Raw genomic sequence first — 16695 nt, 5'->3', positions numbered from 1 at the left:
CCGGTTATAACCTCCATATAAAGGATGACTGAAAGCGGCACACAGAATCTAAAAAATCACAGGGTGCCTGGGTGGCTCAGTCAGTTCAGTGTGTGACTCCTGATTTTGGCTCAGGTCGTGATCGGTTTGTAAGATCGAGCCCCACGTGGGCTCAGCGCAGAGCGTGGAACCCACTCGGGATTCCCTCTCTCTCTCCCTGCCCCTCCCCCACTTATGCGCGCTCACACTCTCAAGGTAAATAAACTTTAGGAAAAAATCTAAAAAATCACTTGACGGAAGTTATTTCAGAAGGTGCCAACCATAAACTGGCTTTACCGTCCACCATCCTGTCGTGCCCAGCCACACCCAATCCCCCTGGTTCCCGCAGCAGCCGAGCTTACCACAGAGGTACTTAATGCCATCATGATGTCACTCAAAACACAAACAGCCAAGACAACAGCATTAATACAAAGATATATTCCATAAAAGAGTTTGGCGGTCAAAGAAAAGCATTACACTTCCTGAAAACACAAGCATCCTTCTTCCTCTAGTCTACAGAGAAAACTGTAAAAAAAAAAAACAAAACAAAAAAAAAAAAAAAACTGTATCATAACATCATCAACAAACATCCACCAGGATACACCACACTAGCATGTACACTTCTGCGAGTAAGTGAAGGTAGCACTCGATCCCTGAACAATGAGGACAGAACGGGCACGAGATCCAGAGAAGCGTTAGAAAGTAGCCCAGAGACGCACAAATGCCCCAGCTGTCCCTGGGGGGGGAACCATTCAGTACATCAGACAGACTTCATTTCCAAGAGCAAGCCCCAGGATAGCCCTGCCAGGAAGGGTAGACACGGTCACCACAGATATCCTGTTTGGGGACAGTGGGGGGAGGTCATCACAAAAGTTGGGGGGGGGGAACCATCCCGAGCTTCTACACAGCTGCAGGCTGGGGTCTGCGGCTCCACGCAGGAGCCGGGCTAGATTCACTCCAGGGGGAGGCAAATGCCAGGCCGGCCAGCGGCCCTGACCACGTGGCCTCGAAAGCTGCCCTGGTCAAAGGTTCCGGGCCGGCTCTCTCTGGCTGGGGCTCCTTGGCCTCGCAGCGGGGACGGGGGGAGGTCAGGATTCAAGTTCCGGATGACAGTTTCAGTAGCACCAAGACCAGAAGACAGTGAGGCCAAGCAGGGGAGGGGCGCGGGTGCGTGTGCTGGGGGGTGCACGGAGGAAGGGGGAGCGCGCGTGTGCACCTGGGTCATTAGGGATGAAAAGGAGAAGCTGATGGGGTTGGGTCTTGAGACACTCAAAGGAACTGAAAGGGATGGCTTCAGTCCCAGACACCGCGTAAGGCTGCTTAGAGGGAATGCCAGAGGAAATGAAGAAATGGTGTGAGAACATTCTTATCCCTATAAATAAACTATTTACACACTTTAAGAAAAGAAGAGCCGACTCTCAGAGGAGAACCCTGCCCATGCACCCGTGCCATCTGGGCATAATGCTATTGAGACGAGGGGCGGTTCCTGCCCTGGAAGGGGCGGCAGAGGAGGTCCTCCGTGGCACCGGTCCACACATGGCTCAGGCTTACTTGAACGTGGCTGAGGATCCTGCAAACATCCCCGAGTCGTGCAGACACCACAGGCTCCGCTGGCATGGTCCACTTGTGTCCCTTCCCCTCCCCAATTACAGGCAGCACCCTTCTGCTGCTGGGAGAAGCCTTGTCCGTGTCTTCTGGTCCACCCCCACCCCCCCACTCATGTCCCACTCACAGCAGATGGCTGCCCTCCGGGCCGGCACCGATAACATGAGTGGGGCGGTCAGGATGCCCTGCAGACACAGTCAGTCTCCAGGAGAACTGAGTCAGGCCCCCTTCACAGCCACAGGAGCCTTCTGTCCCTCAGTCGCCAGCCCCGCTTAAAGACATGTTCTCCGTCTCTGGGTAGACCCCAAGTGGTGGCGGGGGGAGAGCGTCTCGGTCACAAGTTTGTGTGGGTTAGAGGGGGGGGCCCCTCAGTCTTCAGCACCAGCAAACAGAAGCAGAGAGGTCGTGTCACGCTGATGCTGAAGACAGGGCGCCGGCTCTGGCTGGGTGCATCCACTTCCTCCCTCTGGACATGGAGTTGACAACGGGGAAGGGCTCTGGCCTCCACGGCGTGGCTCAGCTCTGCTTGCTCACCTCTGTCCCTCAGAAGTGATGGCCTGCCTTCACTGCCTCAATGTCCGAGATCAAGGTCTTCGCCAGGAAGATGCCAAATATCTGAAAGCAAAGCCGGCAGAGGCTGTCAGTGGTGGGGCCCGATGGGGGCGGGCAGGTGCAGAGGGCAAGGCGGGCCCTGCCGTGCACATCAGTCCCACGTCCACTCTGCAGAAGCTCAGGATGCGGCAGAGAGACAAACAATTGGGCCTGTGGCAAAATAAGACCAGCCCACCAGTAAAAACGGAGCCCTGAGGTCTACTTTGCTATATCCCAAGGGCCTAGAAGGGGTCAATGGCAGGCACCACAGAAGCAAGACGGACAGTTCACCCTGCCTCCAACATGACCATGCATGTCACATCCCATAAGCTGGGACACACTTTGTACCCAAAGTTAAACAGAGCCACCTGACTGGATTTGATTCAAAACAATAAATCTTGACATTTCCTGTAAAGCTGGATTTCATAATAAAAACAAGGTTCTCCCTGATTTTAGCTGTGCTGATATCTGACCTTGGTGACTGGCGTAATCAGGCGGGAAGACTGTTTTTCTACCAGGAACAGACGAATGTGAACTCAGAGACCTTCAGAATGTTGCTTTTTATTTCCCCTTTAAATTCTCATTATGGTTTGGATTTCATGAGCCAGCCTTTCTGAAGTCTGACTTCTTTGCTTGTTTTGCAAGTACATTTGTTTTTTCCTCTTCTAGATGCTTCTGTGTCTAAGCTTCCCTTTGAGATCATTCAACACACACTCGCGGAATGAAGGAGGAAGGAGTGTGTGGACAGCTAGCGGCCCCGGGGCCACTTCAGTCACCCTCTTCATGGCAATGTCAGAGCCAAACATTTTCTAAACAATGCACTTTCCACACAGGAGCAGCAGCCGCCCCAGAGGCCACCTGGGAGCTGCCAGCGTCTCTTCCCAAGCCCTGCACACCCCGGGGAACTCCTGGTTTCTCTGATGCGCTGAGTTCTTGGCTTTCCCCCACCCGTTCTCCCGGCAGCCACGAGCCAGCCTGCTCACTGCCTGGCCACCAAAGTCTTTCCAGGCCTAAAATCTGGCTCAAACGAACAGGCACAGCCCACAAGGACAAAGGAAGCCACAAAGGGCAGGGAGAACGCACCTGTAGCAGGGAGATGGCGATAAAGACACCGGCCACGATGTAAATATTGCGTGGAAGCCAGCCCTCCAGTGCCTGGATGCACCCTTTTGTGAAGATGGACTCGTCCCACTTGCTCTTCAGCTGCAGGGAAACACCACTGACCTGAGCCCAACACATACCGGACGTCCCCACCCCGGCTCCCCAGAGGGCTCCTGTCACGGGCAGGGCGAAGTTCGGTGGGAGCCAAGGTGCTGCAAGGCGGGTGCCAAGGACAAACAGAACTCTCCGGGAGAAACGCACCTGCCTGCCTCGGTCTCTGCCCCCTCCTCGGGCAGTTTGCATTTTTCACCCTGCCCAACCGAAGACTCCCCGGCGGTGGCCTGCACCCACTCCTGTCAGGGCCTCCCCAGACTGAAAGACAGACTGGTTTGGCACCCCTCCAGAGCCCACACTGGAAGGGCGGGGAGGGGTCTGAAGGCTCCGAGAAGGAAGACGCGCCATTAAAGAGAAAACTGGAAGGATGTTCAGCATCTTCTGAGTCAGAGGAGTTGGCCGGAGAAGGAGGGGACCGTGGCTTCCCAGGGTGTGGCCCCCACCCAGGGAAGCTTGGCTCCGCGAGCCAGAGCCAGCAGGAACAGTCATAAGCAAAGGGGCGCCTTCCAATACTGACCCCTAGTGGAGGCTCAGTAGGCACACAGGATGTCTCCACAGCACACACAGCACGCCCTCACCCCCACCCACCCACATACAGCCTCACCCATAGCAACACTGATGGAAAAGTCATTCATTTCAGCGGTGGTAGGGGCTGACCTGTGGCCCCCTAAAATGCAGATATTGAAGTCTTAATCCTCAAGCTCTCAGAATGCGACTGCATTTGGAGACAGGGTGTTTAAAGAGGTAATATAACTCGTAACCCTTACCTTAACCCTAACCCTAAACTAACCATCTGGTGAGGTCTCTGAACTGCACATACCCTCACAATGTCCCTAACCCCAACCCTAACCATTATTTTGGCCTGAAACCCAACCCTAATCCTAGATCTGAGGAAAGACATAGGTAAATAATTATGTATAAAAGACATACGTATATCTATACATCCATATAATTGGAATACTATTCAGCCATAAAAAAGAATGAAATCTCGCCATTTGTAACAATGTGGATGGAGCTAGAGTATTATGCTAAGCAAAATATGTCAGAGAAAGACAAATACCATATGAAAAAAAGCAGGGGGGGTGGAATACATTGAAATGAAGTTATCAGGGTGGGCCATAATCCAATATGACTGGTGTCCTTATAAAAAGAGATCAGGACACCAAAAGACACAGAGGGGAGACCATGTGGGGACACACACAGGAGACAGCCACCTACAAGCTAAGGAGAGAGGCTTCTGACCAACCCTTTCCACACCTTGATCTTGGACTTCTAACCTCCAGAGTTCCAAGAAGACAAATCTCCATTGTTCAAGGCACCGTCTGTGGTACCTGATTATCACAGCCCTGGACCCCCCTGAAAGCGGCATTGAAACTGACAATGTGGGGAACAGGCCCATCCCTATGCAATAGAGGTCACTGTGGAAGGGGCTTCAGACCTCCCAACCTGGAGGGACACATCCCTAGTGTCCATGGCCAACAGGAGGGGTGCCTATGGACTCCCCAAGGTCCACCCTCCAGAACTACAGTCATCCATATCGCCAAAGGCCACTGAGCAAGGTCTGGGGGGAGGTCAAGGGGAGACTCCCTTCTCTTCACATCCAAGTGCACACCCGCTGTGGCCTGAAGAAAGCTCTGGAGGACTGAGCCTTTCTCCCACCCCGAGACCCGTCTCCCTCCTTATTATCACCACCGCCTCTACACGGAGGTTAAGCCAAGCCATGTGCTCGAACTCCTATATGACAGACACCTTCTGGGACTCCAAGGAGCCATTAACAAATGTTAGCGTTTGTTCCCAAAACTTTCATCTGATCTCTTTCCCCTCATGCAGCAGCTGCTAGATTTTGTGACCGTGGTTGCTGGGGCTTGGCATCATGCCCATCACCGTTCCCGTGAGTCCTGCCATCAGCGAAGGAGGCTCTTCAGCTCGTTCCCAGCTTAGATGGCACCTTCCCTAGATTCCTCACTCCAATTTGCACTTGTGCTAAATCAGGAAGTTGGACCATAGGGGATAAACCTGACAAACTCAAAGTTGTATGCATAGGCGCTCACCTGGGTCCTGACATCATATCCGCACTGCGTGTTCACAACTTTTTGCTGTAAGAAAAGCAGAAAAACACTGGTCATTTTTGTTCTCTTGAGAAGCCAGTGGTAGAAGGCTCTAGAAAAGTCACAACCAAATATCAGCAAACACCTGTACAAATTCCACCATAGCTCACGGCCTGCAATCCCGATGCCAAGTAACCTTTCATGCTAGGACAAAGGTTGCCAAACTACGTGTGAAGGGTTAGATCATTATTTCCGACCCGCCTACGTAGCAACTACTCAACAACTCTGCTCTTGTAGCAGGAAAGAAGATGTTGACGATATATAAAGGAATGCGTATGGCCGTCTTTCAATAAAACTTCATTTATTATGGACACTGAAACTTCAATTTCCTACAACTTTCGCCTGCCACAAAATATCCTGCTTTTATTGATTTTCAACCATTTGAAAATGGCTGAAACCATTCCTGGCTCACAGATCACCTGAAAACACAGAGCAGGCCAGACCACGGGTCATAGTTTGCCAATGCCTGCGCTAAGGGGTAAGAGTTCCACTTGCTCAATATTTCACCATCACAGTGGAGACCTCAGGCGCTGGCCGTGCAACCTCAGCACACCGGAGCCTCTCCTGGGCTGGGGGCGTCGGCCATGTGGTCGCGAGGATGCCCTGCCTGCTTGGGAGCCCCGGGGCCCAGTACCAGGCACACGCACCCAGTACCAGTGCACCAAGAGCTGTGAAAGACTCAGTTCTTCTCAGGCTCAGTTCAGGCAAACATTCGGTGCTCCTTCACAGGTCACCCCAGGAGCCCCCATTTCTGGAACCCAGGGACAGGGCCACAGACCGGGAAAGGAAACAGGTGAAGAAGAAAGAAACGGAGAGAATTCTCCACCACCCCCAGATGGTGAGTACTGCCCACCGCCCCCGTGGGCTTCCGTGCACTGGGCAAAGTTTTCTCCAGAGAACAGTGAGGAGCGCGGCCCAGGGCTCACCACGCTCGTAGCATTTTGTCCAGGCACCCTGAGTGACAGCCCCTCGAGGGAGGGACACTACTGGTTTTCTCCTGCCTCACTCAGAAGACTAGAGCCAGGTGGGCCATGCAAAAACGCTCCTGGGACTTTTACACAGAGGATTTCAGAGCAGTGGTGCATGGACAGAGCGCAGGGCACTCTCTTCAGACTGAGTCAGGAACCGCTCCACGCGCCCCGGGGCAGGCCAACTCACCGCAGGGTCCGGCACGCAGCAGGAGAAGGGCACCCCACACTTCTCGCGGCTGTAGCTGGCGCCGCTGCAATTGAAATAGACGTTGAGGTCCCAGTCTTCAGGGCCATAGGCACCGCAGCACTGGTTCTGTGATCACAAAAGCAGAGAGCCATCACGGGCTCTGAGCTGGGGTTGTGGCCGCCCACGGGGTAGCAGACGTGAGAGGTTAAGTGTACCTCCATGTAACACGGAAAAATCAAGGCCCGCCCCACTGACCTCCTGCATGCACCGAGATGCCCAGCGTGGTGACCCAAGTAGCCCTTTAAGAAGGAAACCAGGAAACCTTGGCCATGATCCCAACATGCATGACTGGCTCCCCTCACCTCGGCACGGCACTCAGGTCCAGACCCTCCTCCCCTGGACCTTTCCCCTTACCTCCCCTCAGCCCAGAGCAGAGTCCTCACTCTCCTGAGGCCATAGTCCCTCTGCCGTAGTTCTCCCGGGGGCGGGGGGGGGGGGGGGTACCAGAGAGGGAACCCCTCCTTGTGGGCAGTGAGTGTGTCTTTCTCCCAAGGAAATTTCCAAGCTGGCCCTCGTTCCTTTGTGTGCCTCTTTACAAAAAACAGCTGCTGGACGTCTATTCCCAAGGACAGAACTGTGACTGGGGTCGGCCCCTGACCTGGGGTCTCTGCCCTCGCCTCCCCCACCAGCCCCCATTATCTGGTGTTCTCGCAAAGACCATCCCCACTTGTCTAAAAAAAACGTAAAACCAAACATACGGAAAACAGCTCGGTGAGGTCGATGGCATCCCAAACCGAGAGCAGATTCTGTTTTTACACGTGTCCTTATTGCTGACGTGGGTGTGGCGGTGATCGCCACGCACACAAAACCAGGAATTCTGGTTGTCTTTATGTCTAAGATGAAATCCTATGTCCCCCACCCTCACTCTGCCGTGGTTCCAGCTGCTTTAACGATCACCGTGTATTTCACGGTGAGGAAGCTCTGTGATGTACCGAATCCCTCCGGATAATTGATTTTCAAGAATTTGCAAGGACGGCAGGGGCGAACACTACGATGTCTTTCAGGCCAGTGCAGGGTGAGAGTGCCCCGCACACGGGACAGACACCGGCACACCCGCGGCGATGTGACAACGTCAACACCGCACAGTGAGGGACAGACAGTAGGAAATGGCTGGGATGTGACCTTGCAGACAAACGCAGGCCACTATTACAACACAGGAAGGGCCTCTGGTCACATCAATGGGTTTTGCCGGATCCCAGGACACATGACATGGGGGTAAACAAGTCTTAGTTAACGTGAGAGTAGACTATGGTTATTTTTAATGCTTTCTTGATTATTCTCTTCTCAGAACCAGAGTGTTCCATATGAAGTCCCTGAGGAAGCGAGGTTTTCTGGCAGAGCACAAACAGATCAAACAACAGCCCTGCATAGGCCTGGCCGTGGGGAATAGGTTCTTCCCAGAGTGGGGATGGCTGTGGTCCAAGCCTCCAGGTGTGGCTGCACACAAGGGGACTGAATGCCAGATGGAGTAAAGGCCAAGGCCTGGGACAGCTTAAACACCCCCCTGGAGACATATTCCAGGGAGGTTACATTCCTCTCCATCTGGGGAAGTTTCCTCCAGGCAGCTCTGCCCTCTTAAACAGGAAGGGGAAAAGGTCCCCGGGAGGAAGGGGACAGGAATAGCCTCAGACAGTGAGTCATGGGCCGGTGGGGGGAGACGCTCCACCCCTCGGTACCCATAGCGCCTAGGGACCTGCGGCCGCCTGTGTGGCCAGGGCTGGAGAGATCTGGGCCCCTGGGGGAGGGTGGCCACTGGAGCTGCTGGACTGCCCATCCGATGCAAATGGGGGCGAGCACCCTGCGAACGCGGCTGAGCCGCCAGGCACCCATGAACAGGCAAAGCTAAACCGACCAGAGGCAGGAGCGGCACCTCCCAGGGCCTCCCTGCACTCCCCCCCGCCCAGCCCAGCCTGCACCGCAGGCATAGGTGGGGAGCCCGTGCTCTACTGGGGAGGCCAGCATGGGTGGTGCTTACAGCTTTCTGCAGGGAGTCAATGAGGTTCTGCAGGTCAATGTCGTCCCGGTAGGATCTGATGTTGCTCTCGAAGAACTCCCGGAACCGGTCCCGCACCCAGTCCTGGAAGAGGAAGGCCAGCACGGCCACGGCCAGCTCCAGGAAGAAGATGAGCACGATGGTGCCACAGAACTGCATGGGGACGAGCGTGGGAGAGTCATCACATTTGCAGCCTCCAGGCCAGGCGCGAACCCTCGTCAGACCCAAGGCCACCGCCTGCCGCCAGGAGACCGGCGCTGGAGCCCCAGGGAATCCCATGTTACGGGCTGGCAACCCCGCCCTGCCTGTACACAGAGATAACGCATCCCTACCCACATCCCCGCAGCAGGGTTAAGAGTCAGGTGAGGGAAAGGAAGAGACAGCTCCAAGCCGGTGTCACCCACTTCCCGGGAAGGAGTCTCCCTCTCCCCCGCAGGAAACCCCATCCCGGAAACGAGTGGCTAACCTCCTCCATCAGGCAAGCAGCTCCTTTAGGGCACAGCCTGTGCCCCAGACACAGTACCTGACCACTCTCTTCCCACACGCAACCAACCACGTTGCTAGAAATCTAACCCGTCACCCGCACTGTAGGGACACGGAAACTGAGGCTCACTCGGGCGTGTGGCTTGCTTGAGAGCACACTGCTCACGCAGGACACCTGAGTTCCCTGGCAGGTGTCTTCACAACTCCGGAGTCGCCGACGTTACCACTACCTACTCCGCCCGCGTCAAGACTTCTCCAGAAGCGCAGAGCCCCTGTCTGCGACAGTCGTGGGGCATCCTGCAAGGGTCCACCATAGCCCCACACCCCTCCCATCAGGCAGACCTCTGGCCCGCGGCGTGCGCACACTCCCCCGGCCATGATCATCACTGGTCACACTGAGCTCATGCCACAGTGGATGAAGGTCTCAGAGTTAAGACAGAAGGGAAACAACCGCACACGCACGCATGCACCCTTGCACACGCAGAAGGCCCTCCGAAACCCAACCTCCAGGCACACAGAGGGAAGATACTAAATGCAATATTTTTAATAGAAAACAAAATTAGGGGGAAAAAAACAAACCAACAGTGTTCTGCTTCTTAAATTAAGCCCAAGAAAGAGATGCTTGATCTAATCACTTCGACAAATAATATATTGCAAAACACGATTAGGTGTTTTCCCCACCAGGTGCTATTTAATTTTAACTGAATGCACTTCAACATGAATTTGTATCTAAATATAAAACCAAATTCTTAGTAACTCGCAGTGCTGCCAGGAAATGAAGGATTCTGCATCGCACATCCCAACAGATTCACACACCCTGGAGGAGGGAAATGATTTCCTAACTTTACTGGCAACATCGTCTGATCTTAGCCAAGAAGGGTGAAGGTGAGCGGCGAACAATGCCTTTAGAACTTCTGAGGGAAGTAAAAAGCAAGGGGGGGGGGGGGAAGGAGCCCCCCACTTGGCCATCTCTTCCCTCTAGGAGCTGAAAACCAGAGCGGCCCAACTTCTCCAGGTATGAGGAGCTAGGTCATCTGAGTGCTCCCTGAAATCTTACCATTAGGTGACACCAAAGGTGGCCTCCTGCCCGCACTGCTGGGCCCCCTCCGACCAGATAAGGTATAAGCTTGCCCAGCAGAGCCTGCACCCCTACCTCCCAGCCCTCTCCCACCCCTGTATCCGGGGCCACTCACAAACTTGAGCAGGCAGATGTTCTCCCGCAGGGCCCCCACGCAGCCAGCGAACCCCAGCGTGAACATCACCACGCCCACCATCAGGACCAGCACGACAGGGTCGATTCCGTGCAGCCGGGTCACTTTGGTGAGGTCGGACAGCACCCCCTGAAAGAGGCAGAGAAGGCAGGGCAACATCAGCCTCGGGGAGTCAGGGGTGCCCTGGGGGGCTGGGTGGTGTCCAGAGAGAAAATGAGGGCAGGGACCTGTCTGAGAAGGCTCAATCCTCCTATTAAAAGCCAGACCGGAGCACGCAGCATGACCCCTGCCCACCTCAGCTCCCAGGACCCTCACATGGAGCGTTCCTGGGCTCCACCTTGGCTACGAGTTCCTACCAGGCAGACCCCACGGTTTTTTTGTAGCTTGCAGGGTGCCTATGCCAGACCTGGAGTGGGGAAGGGGTGCCGGGGAACCCTATGGCCTACGGTCAAGGCACCTTAGGGCCAGACCCTCACCCTGGCCTCTGGCCATTGGCAGATTACTCTGCACTCAGTTCAGGGAGAAGCCCACTCTCCTGACATGAAAACAGCTTCAGTATGAACATTCTTGTGGAAAACACCTGCCAAAGGCAGACGAAGGCAGCGCTGTCCACAAAACCTTTGGTGATGATGGGAGGGGTCCTACATCTGCACTGTCCAAAATGGTAGCCACTGGTCACCCGTGCTATTGAACACCTGAGTGGAACTGAGGAACCAAGTTTTCATTCGTGTTTCATTTTAACTAATTTAAATACATACAGTCACATGTGGCTAGTGTGAACCAAAACGGACAGAGCAGTTCTCCAGGATTCAGAGGAGGAAGAAGAAAAGAGCAGGGGTAGCCAGGCCTCTCTGCTCAGGGCTCGGCCAGGGGAGCTGCTGCTGTGCAGGCGGGGGCCACACGGTGGCGCTAGGAGTCATGGTTTGCACCGGCTTGCAGGGTTTGTCAGTAGGGCAAAGTGACATTGCACCTCAGCCCCCGCCCTTCAGGGGTTCACAGGCCACCTTGAAGATGCCCAAACCCAAAGGCAGGCCATATTCAGTTCCTAAGGCCATGGCAAGAAAGCCAGAGATCTAAGCGCCCTGCCTCCTTTCCAGAAAGCAAAGGGAGGTTCCACTGAAGCAACAGAGGGTTCTGGGCCTGAGCCTCAAGAGGATGCCTTAGTTCCCAGGCAGGAGCCTGACCCAGTCCATCTTGCTCCTACTCCCTCCCCTATTCTGCCCTCCCTGTAGTGAGGATCCTCTCCAGCTCTCTTGAACCCCCCCAAGCACACACCCACCCACGGAGCAGAAAGTGGTACCGCAGCTCACGGGGTCTCGTCCCCCCCCTTCAAAGTTTCAACTGTCCCTGTCCTTCCCGACAGTAAGAGCCCACTCCCCCTGCCTCACCTCTCTTGCACAGGCAGGGCGAGGAGGTTCACAGGTATGTAAAGACCTGCCTCTGCCCCACAGGGCACCCAGGGGGCGTGTTAACACAGCCCTGCTCCTTGATCTCAGGACAAGAACTTCAGGAATAAACACAACTGTGTTCAGGGGCCTGCTGGCTACCAGAGGCACAGACAAGAGCAGAAGGTGGCCCCAGGCCGGCCCTGGACACAGCTGCAGACAAGCCCCCAGGGCCATCTGAGGTTTCTGGGAACAGGAGAGAGGGCTCCCCACACTCATGGAGCTCAAATACCCAACCAGCCCAGTCCTGGCCTTGAGCAGCGACCCTACCATGGGGAAGCAGAGCCAGTCACAGGACCCCAGGAGTTTTCGTCACAACTATCTCTAAGAGCTGCCTGTGTGATGATTAATGGCTACAAACCATTACTGCGTGCAAGAAATGTTTGTCGGGGAGGAGTCTGGAATAAGGAACAATTTAAGCTGAACAAACCTGGTCTGGGCTACCTGATGTCCAGGGTCCCAGTAACGGGGATACCTACCTTTTCGCTCCATGCCCACAGTCCGACTCCAAGGAAGACAACTCCAGCCAACTGCAGGGAGGGGGGAAAGGAGGGAGAGAGGGAGAGAGAGTCAGTTAGGTCCGAAAGCAGCACCATGAACGTGCTTCTTAGAGGAGCGTCCACACTGCTAATCAAGGGATGCTCCCGGCTCATATCCATGCAGGCAGTACGAGGGTAAGGCAAGCCCTCCGTCCCTGCAGATGACAGGAACTGCACCCGGGGGCCAACGGATGGCAAGGCATTCTGGCTAACCCACACCTACCTTCCCTGAACATCTGGACAAACTTCAACCCCAGTGGCCCCCGTGCTCCAGAGAACAGAGGTGAAGATCTCAGAGCAGAGTCTGTCCTGGAAAAACTATGCAGTCAGAGACATGGGGCCCTGCCCTGTTTCTTCCACATTCTGAAAGCCCACCAACTCATTTCAATGCACAATCGGGTGTAGAAGACGACGTCGCCCTCTGTGACAGCTCCCCAGGTACGTTCACAGGTCCCCGGAGCAGGTGAGCCTCTCTCCAGAGGACCGGGCACCGCTGTGGGGGACGCAGAGCCCGGGGGCACAACTGTGCTCCGTGTTATTAGTTACTGGGTATTCGTTACTGAATTAAAATAGGCCTGTGCTAAACAGTGCATTCACCCCAGAAAGGGAGCACCCCCCAATCCCACGGGGGCTAGGCTGCCTCACGTGTACGAAGAAAGAGCCCCCCCACCCCCCAGGCACCACACAGGTTCCTGAACCAGAGAAGATTTTTCCATATAAAACAAAACACCTGGTCTCTGAAAATTAAGCTGCCTACTTTTCTGCTTAAGTACTTTATGCTGGCATCCGGCTGCCAGTCATTATTACCTCACGATACACCACAGGGCTATGTCTGTCTAGAACCCACCTTTCCGAGGCATATTCTCACACTTTAAGACACTCCTGCCTCCTATGTTCACTGCTGGCCCCAGGAGGCTGGAGTGGGAAGGAGAGGCCCTTTAAAGAAAGCCCCGGGAGGTCTCAACCTCTGTGGAATCACAGACCACCTTCAGAAAATGCTTACGCATCCAATATTCTGGATGGAATTTCAGAGAGTTCACAGGCTCCTCGAGGCTGGGTCCCACAGCAGTCTGTGGGCCCCCTGTGAAGATGCCCTGCCCGGACCTGATCTGTCTGTTTTACAAAGCAGAACACAGGCCCCAAGAGGGCCAAGATCAAAACACCACGCAGTGCAGAAGGGCCTAGACCCCACGTCATTCAACTAGTATCGCGTGAGTATATCTTCAGTGCCGGGCACCGTCTCAAGCTCTGGGGCCTGCAGGCAGAGCCCCCCTGCCCGGCTGGGGCTCGCACTCCAGGGAGCGACACACAGTCCTGTGTATACCACACGCCGGCTTTCCTACTTTTCAGTCCTCCCACTGAATTAACTAGTTGCTGGAATTAACTAGTTCCTTTCCCTCCCCAGTATCTATGCTGCAGGGGCAGACACGCCCAAAGGTGACACATCACTGCCCATTGAATCCTGCAGACTTCCCTCCCCGCCATTCTGCCAGGTCCCCAGTGACTGACCCTCTTGCCAGAGCTGGAGGTCAAGTCTTTTTTTTTTTTTTCTTTTTTTTTCACTTTATTTGACCTGACCAGACACAGCTGGTCCTTCCCTCCTACGCTAAGGCGCTCAGCTTTGGGGGCACGTAATGCTGTCACTCCTCAGCCTCCCCTGCTGGCTCGTCCTCCTCCAGGCACATCCACACGCTGGCCTCAGCCTGGGCCTCCTGTCCTCCCCGGCGTCCTCTAGGTGAGGCCATAAGTCACATGGCCTGACATAGCATGTCTACACAGCTGACCCATAAATCCCAATCTCCAGCCATAGCGGCTCCCGGGTCAAATACCCTATGTCCACCTGACTTGTCCACATATGATGGGTGACAACCCTTGCTCTCCCAGCCCCAGCCCCTGCCAACTCTTCCCCTTCTCATTAAATGGTACCACGGCCACCTACTCCGTTGTTTAGATCAGAAAACCTACACCTCTCATGCCTGATGCCTCTTTCTACCCGACTCCCATTCACCCTGCCCTCTGTTGGTTGCACCTTCAAAATACTTAGCGCATCCGACGCTCTCTCCCTGACTCTCTGCTCCTACCTGTCCATGCTCCACCCCTGCAGGTCTGGATCCTGCAGGGGCCTCCTCACAGGTCCCTAAGCAACTAGAGCAGTCCTTTAAAAACATACATCGGGTAACTCCCTTCCTCAAAACTCTCCAACTCACTTCCTTTTACACTTAGAATAAAACTCCTTGCCATGGCCCACCAGGGCCTAGGCAGCCAGGCTTTGGCTCATACAACTCTACTCTCCAGGCCAGCCTGGCATTGTTACTGTTTCTGGAACTCGCCAAACTCGTCCCTTCCCTCAGCCCAGAATGTTCCTCCATGTCCCTTTCGGGCTTCCTCCCTCACTTCACTCAGGTCTCCTCATTTCATCTCCTCAGAGACCACCCGAGGTGGACAGCTCTCCATCTTTCAGTCCTGACCTCCTTTTCTGCTTGATTTTCTTCACGGCACTTCCCGTGGACCACATGAGCTGTATGTCTGTCTACTGTGTCTCTCCCACTTAAGCCCAGAGATGTTTTCTGTTTTGCTCAAGGTTGCATCCCAAGAACTTGGAGAAGGACTTGGCTATGTTAGGTACAGACTAGGCACAAGTGAGTGAGTCACCAGGGCTCCAAGACCAGGGTGGTCCTTGCCCGCAGTCTCCGGCTCTCCTCCCAGACATGCTCCCAGGTCTAATTCCCTCCAAATGCATTCAGAGCAAACGAGGGTCAAGCAAAAGCCCAGTGTGGCCCAAGTCCATCATCAAGTCCTACAGAGGCATTAGGATCAGGACAGGGCCTGGAGGCTTGTCCTTCCCTGTGCCCCTGCCTAACCACTTTCCACGACAGCCTGCCTACCACCTGGCACAATGGAGGGCAGTGAGAGAATCCTGCCATCCCCCACCCCCCTGCCAACCCCCGAAGACCCCTGGCTGAGTCATGGCCAGCTCCCTCCACTGAAGCACAGATTTCCTTCTCTCACAACAACTGGGCACTAAGAAAAGGGCTCATGGTTTGTTCCATTCTGTTTTAAAGAAAGAACTAAAGTTAACTTGCATCAGAAAGACAGGAGGAACCGGCAGCGTGGTGGGATCACATGTTAGATCATGGGTTCTGTGAACACTGGCCCCAGGCAGGAACTTTGGGGGCTGATAGTCATTCTAGAGATAAGGAGACTGATGGAGGACCAGACAGGGGAAGTGGCCTGTCTGGGAGCTCACCCGACAGCCCCGTGGAAGAGCCAGGACAGGGCACTGGCCAGCTTAACCCAGCTCCCAACGGGGCCTCTTCTCTGGATCTCTCTGGGGCAGATGGTCCACGGGGCAGGGCTGTCGTCCCTGGCTGCCAACCATCTGGGAGTGACAGTTCAGCTGGGTGCTTTCCAGATTCCGAGTAACCTCCTTTGTCTCTCTTTTATGACCTGATCAAATTCCCTCCCAAAGGATGGGGCCTAATTCCCGCTAAGCCCAAAGGGAGGCCAGCCTTGGACCATGAGGTATGCACACCACTGTGGTCACCATGGCAAGCAGGACCGCTCTTTTCTGTGTTAAACACTTAATACACTGAAAGGGCCCCTTCCACACCCCATAATACTGGCGCTACTACCCCATCTTTCAAGCAGGAAAGCTCAGAGGCAGAACAATTCGGTTCTTTGCCCGAAGTCACACAGCTGGCTGGTGGCAGGGTTAGAACCAGACCCAGGCGTCTCTGACCCTCCTGCCAGCACGTTATCCCACTGACCCCCAGGCCAGAAAGAGCAAGCGGCAGCCAGAGCTCTCCACCACAGGAGCAGGCACGGGGGCCCGATGGCACGGGGGTTCCACAGAAGGGGCTTTGGGCCGTGCAACTCTGAAGCCAACCACCCGTATCCTCGGGTGGTGAGGCTCATTCTGTGTCCCAACTAGAGTGGGTGGCCGGGGAGCAGGGCCTCTTTGGGTGTCACTGTAAATGCTACGGACCTCTCCACCCTAGGCAAAGCCCCCCCCCCACCCCCCTCCCCCCACGGAATTAGGTGAGGGCACCTCTTGGGGCACTCCTGGGCTGGGAGCCACACAGAATCTGCTCACCATGTGAGCAAGCCTGTGGCACCTCACCCAAGCACGTTCAAGTGACAGTGGAAGTGTAGACACCTGGCCAGGCCCGGCTGGACGGGAAGAGGGTGCCAACACCAAGCAGCTCAAAAGCAGCCCCTGATCACCCACAATTTAGCGGCCTTAGCCTCTTGCAAGACTGCATTTCGGTG

At 55.0% G+C, this 16695-nt stretch overlaps 1 protein-coding gene across 5 annotated transcripts in view; it reads right to left on the bottom strand.

The window, feature by feature from the left end:
* Positions 1–441: 441 nt before the first annotated feature.
* The window catches only part of TSPAN14 (tetraspanin 14), a 56296-nt gene continuing 40042 nt past the window's right edge, over positions 442–16695 (bottom strand). For all 5 annotated transcript variants that reach the window (XM_042960926.1, XM_042960923.1, XM_042960924.1 and 2 more), the window contains exons 3-9: positions 12367–12417; positions 10425–10571; positions 8731–8901; positions 6696–6821; positions 5481–5525; positions 3298–3417; positions 442–2238 (exon numbers count right to left, since the gene is read on the bottom strand). In XM_042960926.1, the coding sequence (XP_042816860.1) occupies positions 2167–2238; positions 3298–3417; positions 5481–5525; positions 6696–6821; positions 8731–8901; positions 10425–10571; positions 12367–12417 (732 nt within the window). In that variant the 3' untranslated portion in view covers positions 442–2166. The remainder of the gene's footprint in view (positions 2239–3297; positions 3418–5480; positions 5526–6695; positions 6822–8730; positions 8902–10424; positions 10572–12366; positions 12418–16695) is intronic.

The sequence above is a fragment of the Panthera tigris genome, chromosome D2, assembly GCF_018350195.1.
Source record: "Panthera tigris isolate Pti1 chromosome D2, P.tigris_Pti1_mat1.1, whole genome shotgun sequence".
Lineage (NCBI taxonomy): Eukaryota > Metazoa > Chordata > Mammalia > Carnivora > Felidae > Panthera > Panthera tigris.
The sequence above is the reverse complement of the archived record's forward strand: the minus strand, read 5'-3'. Positions and strand labels throughout refer to the sequence as shown.